At 45.8% G+C, this 23,269-nt stretch overlaps 1 protein-coding gene across 1 annotated transcript; it reads left to right on the top strand.

The window, feature by feature from the left end:
• The first annotated feature begins 3,044 nt into the window (after positions 1–3,044).
• POU2AF2 (POU class 2 homeobox associating factor 2) lies at positions 3,045–14,031 on the top strand. Its single transcript, XM_077919792.1, has 4 exons — positions 3,045–3,209; positions 10,533–10,575; positions 11,983–12,284; positions 13,624–14,031. The coding sequence occupies exons 1-4, from the start codon at positions 3,045–3,047 to the stop codon at positions 14,029–14,031; spliced, it is 918 nt and encodes a 305-aa protein (XP_077775918.1).
• The last annotated feature ends 9,238 nt before the right edge of the window (positions 14,032–23,269 follow it).

Here is a 23,269-nt window from a genome sequence, read left to right as displayed (position 1 = left end):
CTGCAGACTCTTTATATGCAATCGACATAGCTCTCCTATTTGGATTTTCAAAGCATAGGGAGACTCTGGATTTAAGGAGGAGAAAGAGCAGGGCAACAATAGTTGGAGGAGAATGCCGCACGGATGATGAAGAGGAATTAAACGAGGCCCAAGGGGTTCACAATCCACATTCAGCCAAGGTATGGATAGGCCCCCATTCTTGGGAGGTGGAGGAGCTTCTGTTGAAGCTCCATCCCTTCCTAACAAAACTAATCTGGCTGTCGCAATCCAGGTGAAACAAAAGCTCCAAATGCAAACCCACAAAAGGTCCGAATTTTGGAACAGCAAACCAGCACTGGAAAAGATCAAACAGTTCCCCCGTAGGGCATGAATGTTTGTTTTAGCTCAGGAAATGCTCATCTTTTTTGTTTTCTAAAGGATTAAGCAGAGCACCACGCTCCCACCTGTAACATTTGACTAAAAGCTCTCCCCAGCCTGATGCAGCCTTCCATCACAGGTGCAGGTTCTTTCCAATGGGGCAAATGGAAGAAAAGAGATCCTGCCTCATTATCCTGGGCTGGCTGGCACAGGGATGGGCCCTCTGAAAAAGGTCGAAAACATACAAACAAATAGCCAGTTTAAAGGCACAACTCAAGAGACATAATGAAGTGAACAATGGGCATTTTTGCGAGTGCGAAACGAAATCCTTTGTTGCAAAGGGCTGGCACACGGTTCTCTGCACAAGGGGCAGTTGTTTGTAGGAAGAAGATGCACCACTTAGCCAAGCTGAATGTTTTATTCATAGCACTAGAAATCACGGACATCCATTGAAGCCGAATGTTAGAGGATTTAGAACAGACAAAAGAAAACCCTTCTTCACACAGTGGAACTCACTTCCACAAGAGGGTACCGACAGCCACCAAACTGGAGGGCTTTATTTATTTTAATTTCCCCCCAAATTTTTTAATTGGTTTTCCAAATTTATAACAAACAAAAAACACCAAAAACAAACATACAAACATTTATCCTAGCTATAACAGTTCCACTTTTGTTAACATTGTTGGGTGACTTCCTCGAATCCCCCTGGCTGAGTTTCCATATAAATCCTTGTAGCAGTTTTCCAAAACTATTTTCACATAAAATTTACTTAGTCAATTAACATCTTTCTTTCTTTTCATTTAAACTTTTAACATAGTATTCTACACCATCACATATTTAAATCCTAGGCCTGTCTGGTACTTGCAAGTAATTCTATTTAAGTTATCTTAAAATATTTAGCTAAGTAATCTTTGAATTTCTTCCATTCCTCTTGGTACTCCTCCTCCTTCTGGTCGCAGACTCTTCCGGTCAGGTCGGCTAACTGGAGGGCTTTAAAAGAGTATTAGACAAATTAAATGGCTACTAGCCACAATCGCCAGAGGCGGCTGGAAACTGCAGGAGGGGTGTATGCTCTTGTGCTCAGGGATGCTTAAGGGTTTCCCATGGGTATCTGGTTGGCCAGTGTGAGAACAGGATGCTGAACTAAAAGAGCTCTGGCCTGCTCCAGTGGGCGCTTTTGTTATTATTACTATAGTTGTTGTTGTTGTTTAGTCGTGTCCGACTCTTCGTGACCCCATGGACCAGAGCACGCCAGGCACTCCTGTCTTCCACTGCCTCCCGCAGTTTGGTCAAACTCATGCTGGTAGCTTCGAGAACACTGTCCAACCATCTCGTCCTCTGTCGTCCCCTTCTCCTTGTACCCTCAATCTTTCCCAACATCAGGGTCTCTTCCAGGGAGTCTTCTCTTTTCATGAGGTGGCCAAAGTATTGGAGCCTCAGCTTCAGGATCTGTCCTTCCAGTGAGCACTCAGGGCTGATTTCCTTCAGAATGGATGTGTTTGATCTTCTTGCAGTCCATGGGACTCTCAAGAGTCTCCTCCAGCACCATAATTCAAAAGCATCAATTCTTCGGCGATCAACCTTCTTTATGGTCCAGCTCTCACTTCCATACATCACTACTGGGAAAACCATTATTACTATTAGTATTTATTAAATTTGTATACTGCTCTATAACCGTCAATCTCAGGGTGGTTCACAACACAATTGTTACAGTATACAAAGCACAAAATACATAATTAAAATAATCAAAACAAAAAGGCAGGCTCTTATCATGTTCATATTAGTTTCTGACTCCCACTGTTTTAACAATAGCTACAAGAAAAGGCATCCCATCTAAATTAGATTGCTGAAGCAAAGAAAGTTTGTGGGGAAACCAGAACTGAATTTGTGTATGAAAGTACCATGAGATGAGTTCTGGTCCTGAAAGCAAATTGCTGGGCTAAGTATGTGCACAGAGTATGGATGGGGGAGAAATCCAATATTGTTTGCAATTTAAAGAGAACCTGCTAATTTAATCTCAGATCAATACATGAACCGAAACACAGCTATCCTCTGAAATTTGCAGTTGTCCAACCATTGTGTGCAAAAATGCATATAAGAAGGGAACCGTATACATAAAAATATGTACATTTGTGAAAACAATGTACCGAAGTACATTATATTAGGGGAAACAGTTGTAAAATGTGTATATTAGCCAAAACCGCACACAGGATGTTTATCGGAGAAAATTCACACTAAAATGCTGACAAATTTTCAGGAGGACTTTAAAAAAACAAAAATGCAAATTGCTGCAGAAATGTAAAGAACCAAATTTAAGAATGCAAAAAAGAGAAACCAAAACTGAAGGACTCCTCCATCCCTACATGTTCATTCTTTGGGGTAAAGGCTGTGCTGGCTGCAGCTTTTGGGAGCTGTAGTGCAAAACATCTGTAGGGCATCAGTTTGTTGGAGGCTGCATTGATCTCTGCCCTTCAGTCCACCAAAACCCATCAGGCTTCACCCCCTATGTTACCCAAACCGTCCAGGCTTTGTCCCTGTCCCTGCCCATTGATCAGGGAGTGGCGTCAATAGCATTGCCTTATTTTATCCTCACAACAACCCTGCAAAGTAGACTGGACTACCTAGTGAATAACCTGGCTGAGTGGAGAACGTGTGGGCCTCCTCACTGATTAAGGATTGGGCTCAGAATGAAGTCCCTTTTGGGTGTCTTCCTCCCCGCTCACGCTTCTTTCTTTGGTTCAGTCCCTGCAGATTATGGCAAGCGGGTTTACCAAGGAGTCCGGGTCAAGCACACAGTGAAGGACCTGCTGGCTGAAAAGCGTTCAAGGCAGACCAGCAGCTCACGGCTGAACGTAAGTGCATGTTGAAGAGTGCAGTGTGATCTGGAGCAAGGATGCTGAACTGCAGGCCTGGGAGCCAAATGTGGCCTCTCTATCCGGCCCTCCGGACTCTCTCCAGGCCTCTAAGCCCCACACTGGCCCTGTGCCCTTTGCCCTTCTTGAGTGCATTTGCTTGGATGAAGGATGGGGAGATGGAGGTGTGTGTGTCTCGCATGGTTGCAGAAACCTTTGGCTTGTGTGTGGCTCGAATATAACCAACCATTGCACAGAGGTAAAAGTCACATCCATTGCTGTGACTCTGGCCTCACCCATGTCAAGGCTCTTCCCAGACAAAGGAATGCATGCACACAGCAGACAGTTAAGTATTTATTGTCAAATATAAGACTTCTGCAGCTCTGCAGACCTACGTACACCAATCTAACAGCTAGGCAGCTATTTCCAGATCCATGCTCCTGTTGCATCAACAGGAGGCTACTCCCCCTTAACCAGTTTATGTATCTTCTCCCGATGGGCTGCACATACGCAAGCAGAGACTGTGCCTGTATGGAAACTTCCTCTGCTCATCCCTTTTCATTCCCCTGCTGGTTCTGAGAGACAGGGGTGCAGGAGAGGGTGGGGAAGCTCCTGGCTTTTCATTTGCCTGACCTGCCACTTCCTCTGACCCATCCCGTGCTCCACCCTCCAGCTCTGAAGCTTTCCTTGTCTCTGATTCTTGCCTACTAGCTAGTACAGGTCCCCACAAACAATTGCATCCCTCTTTTGAGTCTAGGCTCCAGCTAGCCCTGTCCTTGGTGTGCACTCATCAGCGTCTTGCTGGTCCCTGATATCTTTGGAAGTATGAAAGAGGTACATACTGAAAGCAGATCTCAAAAAGCACACTAATGCCAAAAGCTGGGTAATGATCAGTGCTGGTCTGCCTGCAAACCAGCAAAGCCACAGAACAAAGCTGAAACCTTTTTGGCTCTTTAGAATTGCCCTTTGCAGACTCTGGGTCACAAGTGTTCCCCAGATGTTCTCCAAATGCTCAAAGATTTCCCAAATATCTGAAATCTGTATTTGATGTTCAATGGTATTTGATTTCAGCATTTGACAGTTGAAGTACGGCAGCATTTGACAGCCGACATGCGGTGGTGTTTCATACCTTACATTGATGGATGTCTCATACTTGATGTTGATGTTTCATACTTGATACTGATGGCACAAATAGCATTTAGTCATCTGGCATCATGCAATGGCATATGGAAGTAGACAGGGTGTGATAGATAACATGCAGCGGCATTTAGTATATGACCACCTCTTAGGCGGTTTCATATTTGAGGGCTGACAAAACAACGATGAGTTGCCAGCAAAGCCACATGTCTTTCAAGTCTTGGGTAAAAATTCACCTTCGAAAATGTGAAGAGGATTTAAAGATAGAGATACAGATCCAAAATCTGAATGACAAAATCAAGCTTAGAAGTTAGAACTATCCTGCAAGGTAGGTCTCCACATTTTGCAGATGTGGAGCTGAGGTTAGGAATGTCAGAGAATTTGGAAGGAAATGGGAGTAGACCTGTATACATTGTTTAGCCTGGTCACTGGGGTCCAGCTCCGAGGGCCTTCTGGCAGTTCCCTCACTGTGAGAAGTGAGGTTACAGGGAAACCAGGCAGAGGGCCTTCTCGGTAGTAGTGCCTGCCTTGTGGAACACCCTCTCATCAGATGTTGAGGAAATAAACAACTCTCTGACTTTTATAAGGCATCTGAAGACAGCCCTGTATAGGGAAGTTTTTAACGTATGATGTTTTACTGTGTTTGATTTTTTAATTTGCTGGAAGCTGCTCAAAGTGGCTGGAGCAACCCAATCAGATGGGCAGCATATAAATAATAAATTGTTGTTATTGTTGTTGTTGTTGTTATTAATAGAGGAAATTGCCAAAGTTTGCTTATTTGGCGCATGTCTGGAGCAGAAATAAATCCATAATGTTATGAGTATTACTGTTGCTGTTGATTTCAGTTTGATAAAATACGTAATTGTTATATACCCCATTTGCATTATGCTCCCTTCGCACAGGAATGAACGGGGTGGAATAATGTTAATGGAAACATACTTTACGCAGTTAATCATCTCAGTTACAGTGGTGCCCCGCAAGACGAACGCCTCGCAAGACGGAAAACCCGCTAGACGAAAGGGTTTTCCGTTTTGGAGGCGCTTCGCAAAACGAATTTCCCTATGGGCTTCCTTCGCAAGACGAAAGCCCATAGGGAAATCTCCGGGACAGCGGGGGGGGGGGGGATCTTGGGGTCTTGGCGAAAGTCTTTGCTCCCCCCTGCCTGCCTTCCCGGGAGAGCGGAGAAACGCAGCGTGTTTCTCCGCTGTCCCGGACGGCTTTTGAAGGCAGGCGGGGGGGAGCAAAGACTTTCGCACCCCGCCCGCCTTCAGAAGAGGTCCTGGACCTCTTCTGAAGGCCGGCGGGGGGCAAAAGTCTTTGCTCCCCCCTGCCTGCCTTCCCGGGGGCTTTTAAATCGCCCCGGGACAGCGGAGAAGTCCCCCGCTGTCCCGGGGCTTTTTAAAATGCTGGCGGGCGGCAGCGGAGGCTTCGCTCCCGCCCGCCAGCATTTTAAGATCGCCCCGGATAGCGGAGAAGTCCCCCGCTGTCCCAGGGTTTTTTAAAATGCTGGCGGGCGACAGCGGAGGCTTCGCTCCCGCCCGCCAGCATTTTAAGATCGCCCCGGACAGCGGAGAAGTCCCCCGCTGTCCCGGTTTTTTTTTAATGCTGGGGGTGGGAAGAAAAGCCCTTGGTCCCCCCCCCCAGCCTTCAGAAGAGGTCGGGGGACAGACTGTCCCCGGACCTGGTCTGAAGTCAGTTTCCATAGGAACGCATTAATTGATTTTCAATGCATTCCTATGGGAAACCGTGCTTCGCAAGACGGAAAAATCGCAAGACGACAAAACTTGCGGAACGAATTAATTTCGTCTTGCGAGGCACCACTGTATGTATATTCGCTACAGGGGACAGTGAGGTGAATAGGGTGGTTCTTGGTGGCAGGTGAACTATGGCTGAAGGGAAACAGTGCTGCATATGATGGATACAGGGCAAGACAGAAAACAATGCCTTCTTGCATCCCTAGCTGAGGCTGAGAGAATAACAGCTCGCCTAAGGATGCTGAGTGGGTGGCTGGAGGGCACCAGCAAACAGTGAAGCAAAGACCTCTTGGTTCACAGCCAGATCTGCCTCTCAGAGTCAATACACTCCAGCAGCTATCAATGGGCCCATTCAACCCAATCCAAAAGCTACAGTGTGGGAACAAACTTCCTTGTTTGCACAGAGCCCAGGCGGCACTCTGGTCAGTCTCGCAACTGTGTTGTCACAGTTGTCACAAAACAGATACTATAACCCTGAAAGCAAACAGCAGGTGAGTGGGGGTGATTCGGCCAGCTGATGAGGAAGGAGCTTGCCTTTCCTTGGAACTGATATTTAGTGCACCCAAAACTCTGATTTGCCAAAGCAAAACAAAAACAAAACTTTTCATGGGCAGATGATTCTAGACCTGTCTGTGGAGAAAGAGGGTGGGGTTCAGCAGATGGCCTCTTGTCTAAATGAACCATCAACACTGTTGGGATTTTGAAGGCCTGGCTCTCACCTGACAATCACGAGAGGCACAATTTGCATGGTGATGATATATGCGCTGTTTGCATTTTTTATTTCCCAGGAGGGTAGACTTGGGCTTCATGTGTGCCATGGATCAACAGGGGTTAGCCAGGGGCAGTGGCGTAGCGTGTGTTGCCAGCACCCGGGGCAAAGCAAGTATCCTTGGCTCCACTCGCCAATAGGCTGCAACGGACGGGCAATGGCTCGGCGACCTACCTGAGTGGCAGCCGCAGCATCTCATGAGTGTTGAGTATGGCAGAGAACGGGATGGGAGATTGGTTGGGAGCGGGTATCTTTCTAAAGCACCATAGCAACCAGCCTTTTCCCAGATCCTCTCCTCTGTCCGCCGGGAGATTTTCTGTGTGATGGGGAGGGCACGCTATTTTTTTATTTTTCATTACTTCTTTCTTCTGAAATTTTGCGCCTCTAGTAATTTTGTGCCCAAGGAAACTGCCCCTGTGGCCTCACCCATGGTATGCCAGTGGACAGGGGATTCATTTAGGAAAAGCAGTCCCTTAGAAAACGCCACTCACATTTCAGGCCACACATTCTTCTCCTCTTCCATATCTGGCCAGTTCTGCACATCTCTGGCTCTGTGCATCGTTTTCTTTTGGAAATGGGACTTGATAGTATAAAACTATCAACTAAAAAGGTTTGTAAAGTACCATGTGCTGCTATATAAAGCAGCAGCAACAACAATATCCTATCGTCTCCTTCCAATTGTAAACTCAGCGGGTGAGTGCCAGCTGCCGTATAGTTAGGGATGGGTGAACCTGTCAAATTCAGTTTCTCATTTTTCCAAATTTAAGTTCCGTTTTCCACATCTCCGTGTTACTTTGAGCATCTTTTTTACAAAGTCTTCATGAAAATTCATCAGCATTTCAGTGCAAAAATTCTCCTAATACGCACACAAACACCCCCTCTTTGTATGCAATTTTGCCAAATACACACATTTTTGCAAAGTGATGTCCCCAAATATACAACATTTTTGTATGTTATCTGCACCAGCATATGTATTTTTTGGCACCCCCTTCCCCAATAGAGACATTACTAGGCTGGAGAACAGCATTGCAACATTCGGAGAATTGTGAATTCTCAAGGATGGCTGCGTTTCCGTTCACCTATTGATTTAGGAAGTGCAAATTTGGAAGATTTGCCTCAAAATGCAAACTTGATTGAATTTCCCATCTTTCTCCACTTGTAGCCAAAACAGGGAAAAGCAAGAGGAATGTACCAGCATGTTCAGGAGAACCCAGAAATTTGCAGTTCTAAAAATAAAAGAAGGGGAAACCTAAAGGTCAAACAAACAAACAAGCCCCAAAAGGAGAGGGCATGGCCAGTGGCCACGGAATGCTGTCTGTCTGTTTGGGGAATGAATGAGAAAAATGGGGGGTGGAATGAAGTTTCCTGAAAGGGGATATGGTTTCCCAGCTGGAATCCTGAACAGCAGCATTCAAGTCAGCAACATTCTGTTGCAGACCTCTACCTGTTGATTCTTTTATAATTTTACATTCTTATGATGTTTTAAGATTTTAACTGTACATTGCCATGATATTTTTCTTATGAGTAGGGCTTTTTTCCAGCCAGAATTCACTGGAACTGAGTTCTGTCACAACTTTCTTGGTGCATTCTGGCACCTCTGTAGCGTTTTTAAAAAAGGTCCTCTCTCTAAAAGCTCAACAACTTGTGTTGGCTGTTACCCTGTTCCACCTCTTTTTCTAGGAAAAAAAGCCCTGCTTATACGTTAAAAGTAAAGGTAAAGGGACCCCTGACCATTAGGTCCAGTCGTGACTGACTCTGGGGTTGCGGCACTCATCTCGCTTTACTGGCCAAGGGAGCCGGCGTACAGCTTCCGGGTCATGTGGCCAGCATGCCTAAGCCGCTTCTGGCGAACCAGAGCAGCGCACGGAAACGGCGTTTACCTTACCGCCAGAGCGGTACCTATTTATCTACTTGCACTTTGACATGCTTTTGAACTGCTAGGTTGGCAGGAGCAGGGACCAAGCAACGGGAGCTCACCCCGTCGCAGGGATTTGAACTGCCGACCTTCTGATCAGCAAAGTCCTAGGCTCTGTGGTTTAACCCACAGTGCCACAAAATAAACAATACTTATTGTGCAGCCATTTGTGCTAGAATATCCCAGACATCACTAAATGCAAACCAGCAAGAATAATAACTATTTCTAGAATTTGCAAATGCTCCTTTTTAAACACTCAGGGTGATTCCAGACTCTCAATATTTTCAAATGGGATTCAATCACACACCAGCAAATTGAGGTTGTGCGGTTTAACCTTATAGGGAGGTTTTGTGCAACGAACCCACTTCCCCAAAAGATTGGACTTGTTCTGCAAAAAGGTGATACAATGAGGCACTGGAAAGTGTGGAAGAACACTTGCCTTGACACAACTGCAGATGATCTTTAAGAATTATTGGAGAACAGGTGAGGTCCCTGCAGACTGCAGGTGGGCAAATGTTGTCCACATCTTCAAAAGGGAGGGGGGGGAGACCCAGGTAACTACCAACTGGTGAGCTTGGCATTGATACTGGGAAAGGTCCTAGAACAGATAATTCAACAGTCGGTCTGTGAGCACTTAGAAAAGGATGCTGTGATTACGAAGATGCAGAATGGGTTTCTCAAAAACAAGTCACGCCCAATGAATTTCATTTTTTAAAAATGGAGTTACAAGCTTGGTGGATCAGAGGAATACTGTGAATGTAGTGTATCTTGGCATCAAAGCATCTTGATTTCAGTAAGGCTTTTGACAAAGTCCCCCTTGGTATTCTTGCAGAGAAGCTGGTAAAATGTAGATTGGATGAGATAACTGTTAGGTGGATTTGTAGCTGGTTGAATGACTGGACCCAGCAGGTGGCTCCACACTTCCAGTGATTTTGAGGAGTCATTGGCTCCAGACATCCCTGCCCCAGTACTGAAGGTCCCTATCTTAGGGAGCTTGCATTGCTGGAGAGCTCCTGCCAGCCAGAGCCAATAATACTCAGTTAGGTGGACCAATGGAAGGCAGCTTGGTAGGTAACCTAACAAGCCCCCCGGAGCGATGACGTGAATCGGTTTTTCCAAAACAATCCCTGGGAAGGTGTCAGTTTCGAGTTGCTGATGGAATATTGCATCGCTTCCCCCCTGCCCTGTGGTTTGTAACTACGGCAAGATCCAATGAGCTCATTTCCATGGAAGAGCACATGGCCAGGTGGGAAGCTGAGCGTTGTTAAGCCGAAGGAAGTCTTGACACTGGCAAATTTTAATTCAAATCCAAACCTCTAAATTTGGTTGCTTGCCATGTCAGGAACTTCCTATTTGCACTATGCAAACTGGGAGGAGGTTCAAGGCCAATGGGAGCACTTCCTACTCACTGCAGTAGTCTTGTTTTTAGTGGAGGATGGAGGTTTGGGCGAGAATGAAGTGGCCCAGTTTGTATTGAGAGAAGGGAGCTCTCTCACACATCAGCCTTTGCAAACCTAGTAGTGCCTTCCAGATGTTTTTGGACTGAAACTCCCTCCAGCTACCTGGGGACCAGGTTGGCATAGTTTGTTCTGCATCGTTGCCTTGCCACTAAGCTTATGATAGCACTTCAAGCTTGCTTCACTGGCCCCAGAATTTCACTGGGATTCCCAAGGTATTACCCAGTCAAACCTGGTAAACTTGAGAGGGAAATTATTAAGATTTCAACACCTTGTTCTTTTTCCTTTCAGGGAAGTCTTGCCACAACGCAGTCGTCGTTTGTCCCACTGGCAGGTGAGTATATTCCTTCCTCCAAAGAGCCCATGGGGACATAGATGGGTTGTGCTGATTTGTCTTTCTTGAAACAACTCAGTGAGCATGAGATGCCATAGATGTATGTGTGTGTGTGTGTGTGTGTGTGTGTGTGAGAGAGAGAGAGAGAGAGAGAGAGAGAGAGAGAGAGACTGAGTGACTGAGGGATGGTTAAATATCTCCAAAAAAAATCTCCTGGTCACGATTAGTGGGAGAGAAATAATTTTAAAGGCAATGCTAAGGAAGGGAAAGAGAAGGGTTAAAGTGATAGAGTTGATTTCTAAAGAAGCAAGATGGACCGTAGAGAAATCTGTGGCTTGCGCAATTTAGGAACTGACTATAGGATATTCAACTAAGTTTTACTCAGAGTAAAAAGATAAAGGTAAAGGTACCCCTTACCATTAGGTCCAGTCATGGACGACTCTGGGGTTGCGTGCTCATCTTGCTCTATAGGCCGAGGGAGCCGGCGTTTGTCCGCAGACAGCCTCCGGGTCATGTGGCCAGCATGACTAAGCCACTTCTGGTGAACCAGAGCAGTGCACGGAAACGGCGTTTACCTTTCCGCCAGAGCGGTACCTATTTATCTACTTGCACTTTGACATGCTTTCAAACTGCTAGGTGGGCAGGAGCAGGGACCGAGCAACGGGAGCTCACCCCGTCGTGGGGATTCGAACCGCCAACCTTCCGATCGGCAAGCCCTAGGCTCAGTGGTTTAGACCACAGCACCACCCGCGTCCCCTTTACTCAGAGTAGATCTATTTAAATTAATGGACTGAACTTACTCATGCTCATTAATGGCAACTCTGAGTAAAACATAGCTGAATGCTGCTCAGAGCAATACAGGCAAGAATTGGCCACAACAGCTGTGCAACAGGCCATGGACCAGTGGATAATTGTATAGCTATTCAACTGAATTTAGGGGGTCTAAACATAGCTGTCAACGTTTTCCTTTTTTAAGGGAAATTCACTTATTCCGAATAGGATTCCTCACAAGAAAAGGGAAAAGTTGACAGCTATGGGTCTAAAGCAACCTGGAAATTCTGAACTATGGGCAGGATGGGAAACCATTAAAGCTGAAAGCTTTAGATGGGGGATGTTTTGAGCAGATGCCCTGTGAAAACGAGTGAACAAAGTGTGGCTAATTCATAATAAATGTGCAATGTGGAAGCAGCCTGAGCATTTCTTCATTCACAACGACTGTTTTTACCTCTATGCAAATGCAATCAGTTGTTCACCTCAACCTTAATACAATTAATCAGCTGTGATTACTTTAATGGGATGGCAGCTCAAACGTTAGTGTATGTATTGATATGCTGTGTCTATCCCCACGTCAACTGACTCCCTGTTGGCTTCTGGTGCTATGGTAACTGATTTCTCCACTGCCAATAGGTTCTTCAGCTATGTCTGGTTACTATGGCATCCGAAGATCCCTAATGGCAGATGTGGATTTACAAAACAATAAGCAGATCTCAAGTGACATCTACACTTCCTCCCTCATAGCAAAGCCATTTGCGTATGAATCACCGGCAGTTCAGGGATATCCTTCGCTTCTAGACACCCATTTCATTGACCAATATGCTGACCACCGAACTGCATCCGTCACCTCTGGAGCCTCGTCCCTCTTTAGCGCCTCGTCACCATTGACGTCAGTCATGCCATCCTTCCCAAGTGACTCGGCACATTTTTTAAGTGTAAGTACATAAGATAGAACACACTAGGCCCATTAAGCTGGATCAAGCCCAAAGAGCCATCTAGTCCAGCCTCCTGTTCTCACAGTGGCCAACCTGGAGCCAGTGTGGTGTAGTGGTTAAGAGCGGTAGACCCGTAATCTGGTGAACCGGGTTCGATTCCCCGCTCCTCCACATGCAGCTGCTGGGTGACCTTGGGCTAGTCACACTTCTCTGAAGTCTCTCAGCCCCACTCACCTCACAGAGTGTTTGTTGTGGGGGAGGAAGGGAAACGAGAATGTTAGCCGCTTTGAGACTCCTTCGGGTAGTGATAAAGCGGGATATCAGATCCAAACTCTTCTTCTTCTTCTTCCTCTGGGGAACCCGCAAGCAGGACTTGATTGCAACAGTTTGCTCCCCACTTGAGATTCCCAGCAATCGGTCTCCAGAGGCATACTGCCTTGGACAGTGCAGGTAGAAAAGAACCATCATGGCTAGTAGACAATGACCTACCTAGCAGATTCTTCTATCCAAGAGCTTAAGAAGAACCCTGGTGGATCAGGACAAAAGCCAATCAATCAATCAAATTTATACCCTGCCCATCTGGCTGAGCCTCCCCAGCCACTCTGGGCGGCTCCCAACAGAATATTAAAATCACGACAAAACATCAAACATTAAAAACTTCCCTAAACAGGGCTGCCTTCAGATGTGTTCGAAAAGTCAGGTAGTTGTTTATTTCCTTGACATCTGATGGTAGGGCACCAATACTGAGAAGGCCCTCTGCCTGGTTCCCTGTAACCTTACTTCTCACAGTGAGGGAACTGCCAGAAGGCCCTCAGAGATAGACCTCAGTGTCCAGGCTGAACGATGGGGATGGAGACGCTCCTTCAGCTATACTGGACTGAGGCCGTGTAGGGCTTTAAAGGTCACACCAACACATTGAATTTGTGCTCGGAAACGTACTGGGGGCCAATGTAGGTCTTTCAGGACCGGTGTTATATGGTCTCGGCAGCCACTCCCAGTCACCAGTCTAGCTGTCGCATTCTGGATTAGTTGTAGTTTCCGGGTCACCTTCAAAGGTAGCCCCACGTAGAGCGCATTGCAGTAGTCTATCTAGTCACCATTCTGTTCTCACAGGGGCCAACCAGATTCCCATTATGGGAAGCCCTCTTACAGGACCCTGATGTGTCCCTGCAACAGTTAACTCTCTCATGTATGCACACACAAAGAAATAAACGGAGACTATCTAGGGAAGGCCTTATCATGCCTCCCTGCCCAAGCTGCTACCTGTAAATCTGTAGGGAAGTTTGCTTCTTGATCCCCTTTGAAAACTCTAAGCCGTGGGCTGTTTTCTTCCTTGCAGAGAGACTCCTGGGAACAAGCCATGCCCGACAGCCTTGGCCAATCGGATGTGTGTCCTCCCGACCCCCTTCAAGCACCTTCCATCACTGCTGGCTGCCTCTCCTCTCATGAGCCGGGAGTTTCCTCCCAGTACAGAAATCCCAGCTGGAATTCACCCATCTCTGGGACTCAATCCTACTCTTTCCATGCTCTGGACGACGTCCACTACGCAGCCGGCTACTCTGCTGCGTCTCCCTACCCATTCTCATCTTTTATGTCCAGTGTGGCCAGTGACCTGACTCCCAAGATGCTCCAGACCTCTTCAGAGGAGTCTTCAGACACAGCTCCTCTCCCTGACAACAGCTCCCTCTGGCCAAAGGAAGATGGGAGCCCCCTTTGGGGGTCGTACGAATGTCGAAGGACTTACTAAACCAAAGAGACTCGTGACACAGGGGCAAACATAAGCCCCTCTGGTTTTATTTAAAGAACTGCTTAAAGGGTTGTGACCATCTTGAGAGAGCCTTTGTGGTGTAGTGGTTGGGGTGTTGGCCTATGAACTGAGAGGTTCAAATCCCCACTCAGCCATGAAGCTTGTGCGGTGACCTTTGGCTCGTCACAATCTCTCAGCCCAACCTACCTCACAGGGTTGTTGTGAGGATAAAATGGAAGAGAACCATGCATGTCACATTGAGTACCTTGGAGGAAAGGTAGGATATAGATGTAATCAATCTAAGAGGTGGGTGGACTTTAGGCTTACGGGATCTGTTTTGGTTTTTGCTGCCAATATGCCAACTGGGGCCCAGTGCAAAATTGTGGCTCAACTGAGTGAGTATTCTTGAATAAAAAAAATTCCTTCCAGTAGCACCTTAGAGACCAACTAAGTTTGTTATTGTTATGAGCTTTCGTGTGCATGCACACTTCTTCAGATACCGAAAGCTCATACCAATAACAAACTTACTTGGTCTCTAAGGTGCTACTGGAATGAATTTTTTTTTTTTTAAATTAGTTTCGACTATGGCAGACCAACACAGCTACCTACCTGTAACTATTCTTGAATAATTGAGGAACATGGTGCCCCTGGGCACATGCTGAAGCCAAGAATGCGTGATCAGTACTAGAGCCAAGCCTGCGCAAAAATCCACTCCTTGTTTCCCCCCAAGCATTCTTTTCAGCAACCTGGGGACATTTTTAAAATGTTGCTGCTCTTAAGGCAGCTGGCCATCAGAAGGCCTTGCCAATCTACTGCAGGTTTCCCAGAGACCTACCTTCTGCTCATCCCTAGACTAAAGCTGCACACACGGAAAAACTCCACACTTATCAACAACCAGCCAATATCATCCAGATTGTAAGGCCCCATCTGCACCACACATTTACAGCAGTATCATAACCATTTTAAACAAGCTTCCCCTAAAGAATCTTGGGAAGTGTGCAGTAGTTTGTTAAGGGCGCCGAAAGCAATTGGGAGACCTCTGTTCCCCTCAGAGGGCTCCAATTCCCAGAGTTCCCTGGAAAGTGGGATTAGTTGTTGCAGCACAATTCTATGAAGGCTAGCAAACCAAGATATTCAGGAGAGCTCACCCATACATGCCAGTCTTCCCTTGATGGTGCAAGAGTCTCTGTTCATCATAGGCCTGTTAGCTAGGGTTGTGCAGAAGCAAAAATAAAAATCCAAGAAACTGGAATTATTCTCCACATCTGCCTTCTCCAATCTATTCTGCCCACCACACCTGTTTGGGATCTGTTTGGTATGATTCTGATATGGAGCAGGCATGACTGAGATCATGCAGGATATCATCTCTGGATGGTATTGACTCTGCATGAAGGAAAAGAAAGGGGAAATGCAAGATTCAATCATATGCTGACAGATTCAGGTTGCACGATAATAGTTCATTGAGAGGTCTTCTGCAAACATACCCACGTCTGCCCAGAAACAGACTTTTCGCAATCAGGAAATTGTTGGGGGAAAGCACAGCAAAGTGTGGGGTGGTACTTCCTTGATGCTATCCGAAAACGAAGCAGAATAATGTTCAATAAATAGCTGGTGTGGTCCAGCCTTCCCTTCCTGCAAACAAATCAGGGCAAATACTCAAGGAGCGATGCTGCAGTAGAAAATGTGGACTTCTTCTGAAAATATTTCCTAGCCGCAAGGGGGTGCTGTGCACACGCCATGAAACCTCTGCCTGCATTTTGCCATCATTCAAAGCATGGAAAGAGCACCAACCATGCATTGCAGCACTAGTGTAACGACAGCTGCTTTGCTCTGCTCTGTTCTGCTATAAAAAAATCATTTGCACGCCAAAAACCATTTTCTCCTTTTTGGTCATAGAATTCAGAAAAACCAATAGGTTGCCTTCTGGTCCAGTTCCCTGGGTTTCAGGCCACACTCATAATATGAATCCCCCCAACTTGAACCCTTTGAATGGATGAATTTTTCAATTTTGGTTTCTCATTTTTCCAGTTTTAAGTTCAGACCTTCATGTTCCTTCATCAGTTTGTGAGTAGTTTTGTTTTTTTAAGTCCTCATTAAAACCCACCAACATTTTAGTGCAATTTTCTCCTAATACGCCGTTTTTCCTGACATGCACATTTTTGCAAACAATTTCCCACAATGTAAAGCTTTTAAATGTTATTTTCACTAATATATAGGCATTTTAATGTACATTTCCCCCTAATAGAGGCACTTTTGTACACATTACTGGGTTGGAAAACTGTTTTACAAAATTCAGAGAAGAAAAGCTGTGTTTCAGTTTGCAAAAGGTTTCAGAAAATGCTAATTAAGGAGGGTCACATTAATTCAGAGCCACAACCAAATTTCTTCCCTTTTTTACCCAAGAATTATTAATTAATTAAATTATTGCTTTCATTCTTAGATTTGTTAATCGCTTGCTACCAGAAGTTCTCCAAATGACTTACAATACTGTTGAAAACACAAATATATTGATAATACAGTGGTACCCCGGGTTAAGTACTTAATTCGTTCTGGAGGTCTATACTTAACCTGAAACTGTTCTTAACCTGAAGCACCACTTTAGCTAATGGGGCCTCCCGCTGCTGCCGCGCCGCCGGAGCACGATTTCTGTTCTCATCCTGAAGCAAAGTTCTTAACCTGAAGCACTATTTCTGGGCTAGCGGAGTCCGTAACCTGAAGCGTATGTAACCTGAGGTACCACTGTACCAGAAAACAAAAAAGTGTGTGTGGGGGGGAAACAAACCCCATAATCATCACAAGAAGTTTGGGCAGCACAGACTAACAAGCAGTATCATCCTAAGTCTATCAAAAGCCTGGAGAAAAAATGCAAGTATTTACCAGGCGCTGATAAATTGTAGTTAAAGCCAGGCAGACCTCACTAGGGGGAGCATTCCACAAATGAGGAGCCAACACTGAAAAGGCCTTATCAACAGCCTCTGATTCTGCCTCGGATGTGGGACCTGGAGAAGGGCATGAGATGATGATCTAAGGGCCTGCGTGGGTTCATATCAGGAGAGGCATTCTAGAAAATATTGGTGTCCCACGCAATGAGTAGCTTTAAATCTCAAAACAAGCACTTTGAATGGGGTTCAGAAGAGGCAGCCAGTATAGCTGGAACAGAGAATTGATGTTATATTATCTGTTCATCTGAAACCTGTCAACAGGCACCCACATTCTGCATGAGCTTCCAAGCTTGTTTTTCTATCACATTCACATTCTGTCGCACTGACCAAACAAATGCATGGCATTCCCAAATATGATCACCAGGTGGTGGTGTTTGCGCATATACACACCCACCCACCCACCCACCTACCCACCCCTGGCTTTCCTTGGAAACTTGCCGATGATGGTGGGGCTCTCAATATATAAGCACCCCACATGAACGATGCATTCTGGGATATATCCCAGAATCCTCTGCTGTGCACAGTGATTCTGTGGCAAATGCAAGAGACTGCTCTTCAGTGGATAAAGCCAATGTGAGAATATGTCTCTGAGGATAGAAAGTGTTTAAAACTAACAGTATAGCATGTTAATTCAGAAATTTAAACTCTAACACAATAGGCATTTTTGATCAATTTTTCATAGCCCAGCTGTAAAATCCTACACACACACACACACACACACACACAAATGAAAATGGCTCTTTTCTGCTGTCAAACATCCACACACTGTCACAGGAGAGGCTCAAAAGCAGGGGAAATGTTTCCTTTCACCAAAATATCAACTAAGAGAGAGAGATTGTCATAAGGCAGGCAGAGAAACCATTGAGTTTAGAGCCAGCCTGACTTCTGGGCTGGTTGGTCAATGGTTCCCGGCTCGCAAGATTCCTGCTGCATTCCCTGGAGGTTGAAAATGCTTCGGATCACTCGCTCTGCTATCTCCATCAAGCTGATCTACCCATGATACAAACTGAGGTGGTAGAATTCTGGACTGGACTGTTTTAGATTACACAGCTTGGAATGCTCTTCCTGCTTACCAACAGCGGCAATTCTGCCATGTAGTAAGGTAGTTCACCAGAGAGAAGGTTTGAGCAAAGTATTTTGTGCTACTTTGCTTCACACAGGGACTTGTGGTGGATCACACACACACACACACACACACACACAGAGTCTCAAGTGTAGTTGGAATTCCTGTGTACAGTTCTGGTTGCTTCACCTCTAAAATAATATTTCAAAGTTGCAAAAGGTTCAGAAAAGGGCAATCCAAATGATCAAAAGCAGGCATAGGCAACCTTTGGCCCTCCAGATGTTTTGGCCTACAACTCCCATGATCCCTAGCTAACAGGACCAGTGGTGAGGGATGATGGGAATTGTAGTCCAAAACACCTGGAGGGTCGAAGGTTGCCTATGCCTGATCAAGAGGATGGAGAGGCTCCCTATGAGGAATGGTTGCAGCATCTGGGGCTTTTTAGAGGAAACGTGAGTTAGAGGGGACATGATAAGAGGTGTACAAAACAGAGGGAAGTTATTTCACCCCTTTCATAGCACTAGAACCCAATGAGATAATCCAGTGAAGCTGAATGTTGGGAGATTCAGGCCAGATGAAAGAAAAGACATCTATGGAACTCACTTCCACAGGAGGAAGTTATGGCCACTGACTTTGGATGGCTTTAAAATACGATTAGGCAAAGGCGTGGCGGATAAGGTTATCTGTGGCTATTTAAGCCATGACAGCTATACTCTGCCTCCATGGATGGAGGCAATAAATGCTTCTGGAAACCAGTTCCTGGAAACTGTAGGAGGGGAGGGTGCTGTTGCATTCAAGTTCTGCTTGTGGGCTTCCAAAAATGGGCACCTGGGTGGCCGCTGTTAGAGCAGGATGCTGAACAAGGTGGGCCACTGGCCCGATCCAGGTGGCACAGCTAAGAATTATTAGGCCTTATTCCTGCTGGCTAAGTGAAGAAGACATCGGAAGGGGGTCCCACAGGTTTATGAGAGAAGGGTCGTATGGTTTGAGGAAGAAGAAGGCTGGATTTATTATGGAAAACGGGTTCTCTTATTGCATTGCTTTCAGTTTTTAAAAATCGTGACCAATTTTAAAAACCAGGAGAATATTGTGTTGCCGTTGTTTTGAACATACGGTGCCTACAGTTTTAAGGAATTTAGGAGCTTTTTTGTTGTTGTTGCAAAGGGAGGAACCCCCATTTGTTTTCCTCGTGTAAGACCAGGCGTTTTCACCTTCCTCAAAGACAACTTTCACCAGCCATGGTGCTCTCCAGATGAGCACCAGGCTAGGCCTGATGATCTCTACCTGACCTTGAAGCTCAACGGGTGACCTTGCATCACTCACCATCTCTCAGCCTGTAACCTACCTCACAGGGTTGCTGTGAGGAGGCAGAAAATCGTGCATGCCACGTTGAGCTCCTTGGAGGAAAAGGTGGGATATAAATACGGTAAATTAATTAATGGGACATGTAGCCCAAGACCTCTGGAGGACCTCTGGAGATATCTGCCTTAAGATATCTGAGCAAAGAACAGAAAGCCTGACCCCTTGGACTTGCTGGGTGCTGAAGTTTGGAGCTTTGGGTCCCAGCACCTGTCGGTTGCTCAACATTCCGTTCCATTTTGGAATTCCTGGTCGTTTTTCTTTTCTTTCTCAAAACCCTGTTTCGACTTGTTAGGATGGAAACCCAATCCCTGCAGGCTATGTGCACAGCTGACCCAACCTCCTCAGGGTTACTTTGGGCTGTTGCCACATCGCTTAGGAGGCTTGAACCAAGCAAGACCCAGAGAGGAAAATTACACATTTATACACATGTGGTATATATTCAAGCAATCCTGGACTTTGCCCCCGAGACAAAGCAGGATGTTGAGGAAGGCAGGTGCCACGCGACAGCTATGGCCCAGACTTGTGAGATGCAGATTATAGCCCGGTAAACGAAAAGGGCCTCTCATTTTCAGACCTTGCTTGCAACATGCAGTTCAAGGGCGAACTCTGCAGCATAGCTAGAGGCTGGGTTCAGCCTGCTGTTAAGAAAACAAGGGGAGGAGCCCTTTTGGATCGAATCAAAGATAGTTCGGCATTCTGCTTCCAGTTGTAGAAACCAGACTTCCCTCCCCACTTTTAATTCTTCTTAATTAGCTGTGTTTATATTCTGCCCTTCCTGAAATATGCCCTCAGACCTGGTACAGGGAGAGCACCTTAGAGCATGTACAGAGTGTATCTCTCACCACCCCCAGAACAGCAACCTTTTAAGGAAATGAATCCTGGAAGTTTGCTCACCAGTGCCTCATTTGTGATCCTGAAAAAACAACACATTTTGGATGCTATGATGCAGTTCTGTCTAGTATCTGTTGTTGGGGGTTTTGGTGGGTAACCTCTGGTACATGCTTTGAAACTCCCTCATTTGGAGGTGGATAAAGAAGTACCTTGAACATATACAGAGTGCACATTTCTGTCATGCTGCATGAGAGGGATACTCAGAAGAAACAGGGCTGGCTCTTAGGAGCCCCGCTCTGGTCGTGAGGCCTGACAGGCTTACCTGGTAGTAGAAGGGCTCTGCTCCAAGTGTCCTCAATAGTGGAAGGCTGAGCTAAGCACCATTAAAATTTCCCACAATTCCTTGGTGGAAGCTAAGGAACCACACCCTGTGCATCTTTCTTTGCTCTTCGGCATTTCAGGCAGGGATGATTTGGATTTAATCCCAACCAAGGAAGATGTTAGGGTGGGGAAGTCTGTTGATTTCAAACTCTCATTATTCAAGACTTGAGATCATCTCTCCACATTTCCACATCAGTTCACCATTTTTTAAAATAATAAAAAGTCCACGTGAAAATTCACTGGCATTTTAGTGCGAATTTCTCCAAATATAAAACCTTTTTGCAACACAGTTTCCCCTAATGTAATGCACGCCTGCATGTTATTTTCACCAACACATGCATTTCTCATGCCACACTTTACCCTAACAAATGCATTTTTGTATATGTTACTTGGCTGGGGAACTACCTTGCAAAATTCTGAGAAGTACAGATTTGTTGTGGTTTGCACCTTGTTTTGGAAAGGGAGAATTAGCATGAACTCAATTGAATATATCTCCCATCCTTGGTGAGATTTTTGTAAAAAACAAACATATACACAACTGAATTCCAGATAACATTTATTTTAAGAAAAATAGTCTACATTCAGGTTGCCTCCAGACTGTCTGTATTTTATGGGACAGATTCAACTGCATGTTAGAACTTTATGCAATTAAAGCGCAGTTTAAAAGGACGTTTTGCAGTTAGGAACATGAAGAAGAAATGCATTCAGAGTGTGGAATAAATGACTAACAGCAAGACATGTATCCTCTACACAAGCAAAGTCAAATGAATGTTCAGTAAAGACCAGACATAATCTAGCCTCTGTATAAACTTTGTGCAAACAAATCAGAATGAATATACAGGTTATATGGAGAAACCCTCTGTCCTTTTTCAATGGTTAACTGAAAACTGAGATGTGGCAGCTGAGAAGCTTCTCCCAAGTCTCAAATGACTTCATAATTCCTATAATCTGCCTCCTGATTTTAACAGATTCCAAAACCACATGGGCTCCAACATGGTCCATGATGGAGAGAAGGAAGCTCTTCTATCGGCACTGCTGACATGCTAGCCACCATTGGTCCCTCCCTCCATGGTTGCCTAGCAACAACCATTCCATCAGGCTACCCAAACGGTTTCCATTTCAGGGGGTCCTTGTCAGAACTGCGGGCTGTACCAATTAGCGCCCTTATGGGGAGCACAAGGACCTTTGATCTGGTGGAGCTATCTGCTAGCAGAAGGGGATCCCTCTCCCCCTGACAGTGCCCAGCACCCCCCCAAACTGCTCTGCACAGTTGGGGGATCCCCTCTGGGTACAGGGTGAGACAGCATGACCATAGAAGGGGTGCTTCCCCTCTTTTACCAAAGGTCTCTGCTGCAGAAAAAAAGAGAACAAGTTCCAGTTGGATTTCCACCTTTCCAACTTTAAAAAAACGGTGCCTGAGCTTGTATTTTTCCTCTTCCCTCCCTCTACCCTTTTCCATGCGTGCCACGTCTTTTACATTGTAATCCCGATGGTAGCGATGATCTTACCACCTATCTTGTAAGCTGCCCCAGGAACCTCCCTGGCCAAAGAGGGCTTTAAATGTTCATTTTAAATTGTGCAACTTCTGGTGGACTCAACAATATCTGGGGCGGGGCGGGTATTGACAATGGTGTCTTCCTGGACTAGCTCTGTGGAATGGGAATTGGGAGGCCCTGTGCTAGAGTCTCACACACAGATGTTGTTTCAGCAGTTTTTACAGCCTGGCACCGGGGGTTTTTTGAGCAGGAGCTGCTGGAACTGCACCCCAACGGCAGCTGTCCCGTATCAATTCCCTTCTCTCCAGAGGTCTCCTTGAGAGGAGGGGATTTCCCCAAGACTTTTGCTCCAGAGGAGTCCTTGCCTATAGTCAGGCACTTCTCTAGATAGAGCTTGGTTACCATCTGTTCTGAGACTCATCCTCATTGCAGAATTCTGGCTCCTTCCCCAAGATGGAGCCTGAGCTACAGAGCGCTGTAAGGCCAGGGTGTTCTGGGCCTCCTCTGACGAGGACTCCCCTTGCTGGGAAACGACACCTACAATCTTCCAGTGACAAAACAGCCCAAAAAAAAACTTTCATCAGCCAGTAAAGGATGCATTTCGTCAGGAGTGTGGTGTTATCAATCTTCTCAAGGATGCTAATTCAACTGGATGGGATTAAACAAGACTAATGAGTTGAGATGGTCTTTCAACTGGTATACCATCTTCTGACAGACATTTACCCTGTTGTTTAATTGTTTTGGTATTGATGCATATGTTCTTCAGCTCAATCACAGTACCATTTTCAAATTTTGCATCTTGTTGTTTATGTACTGCTTCCCTGATCTTTTAATGCTAAACAAACAGCGCTGCATTTTGCAATTCATAACCAGATTCCCCCAAGCAAATACTGAGCCAGTGGAGAATTTGAGGGGTGATTTTTGCACTTGCAGGATTGGAAGTATGTCCTGACGCATTCAGTGGAACTTAGTATCCCCTCCAAAAGATGCATAGGATTGTAGACTAACAGTGCAGGATCTGAGTGTCAGGACTGGACCACCCGGATCCTTAACTGACACCAGACAGCAGTTGGAGCATCAGGCCAGGACCAGGGAGCTGGGTTTGAATCTATACTCAGCCATGAAACTTCATGGGTGACCTTGGTCCTGTTGTCAGATACCTC

Source organism: Podarcis muralis, chromosome 15 (genome assembly GCF_964188315.1).
Source record: "Podarcis muralis chromosome 15, rPodMur119.hap1.1, whole genome shotgun sequence".
Taxonomy (NCBI): Eukaryota; Metazoa; Chordata; class Lepidosauria; order Squamata; family Lacertidae; genus Podarcis; species Podarcis muralis.
Note: the sequence above shows the minus strand (reverse complement) of the source record. Positions and strands in the feature narration are given on the sequence as shown.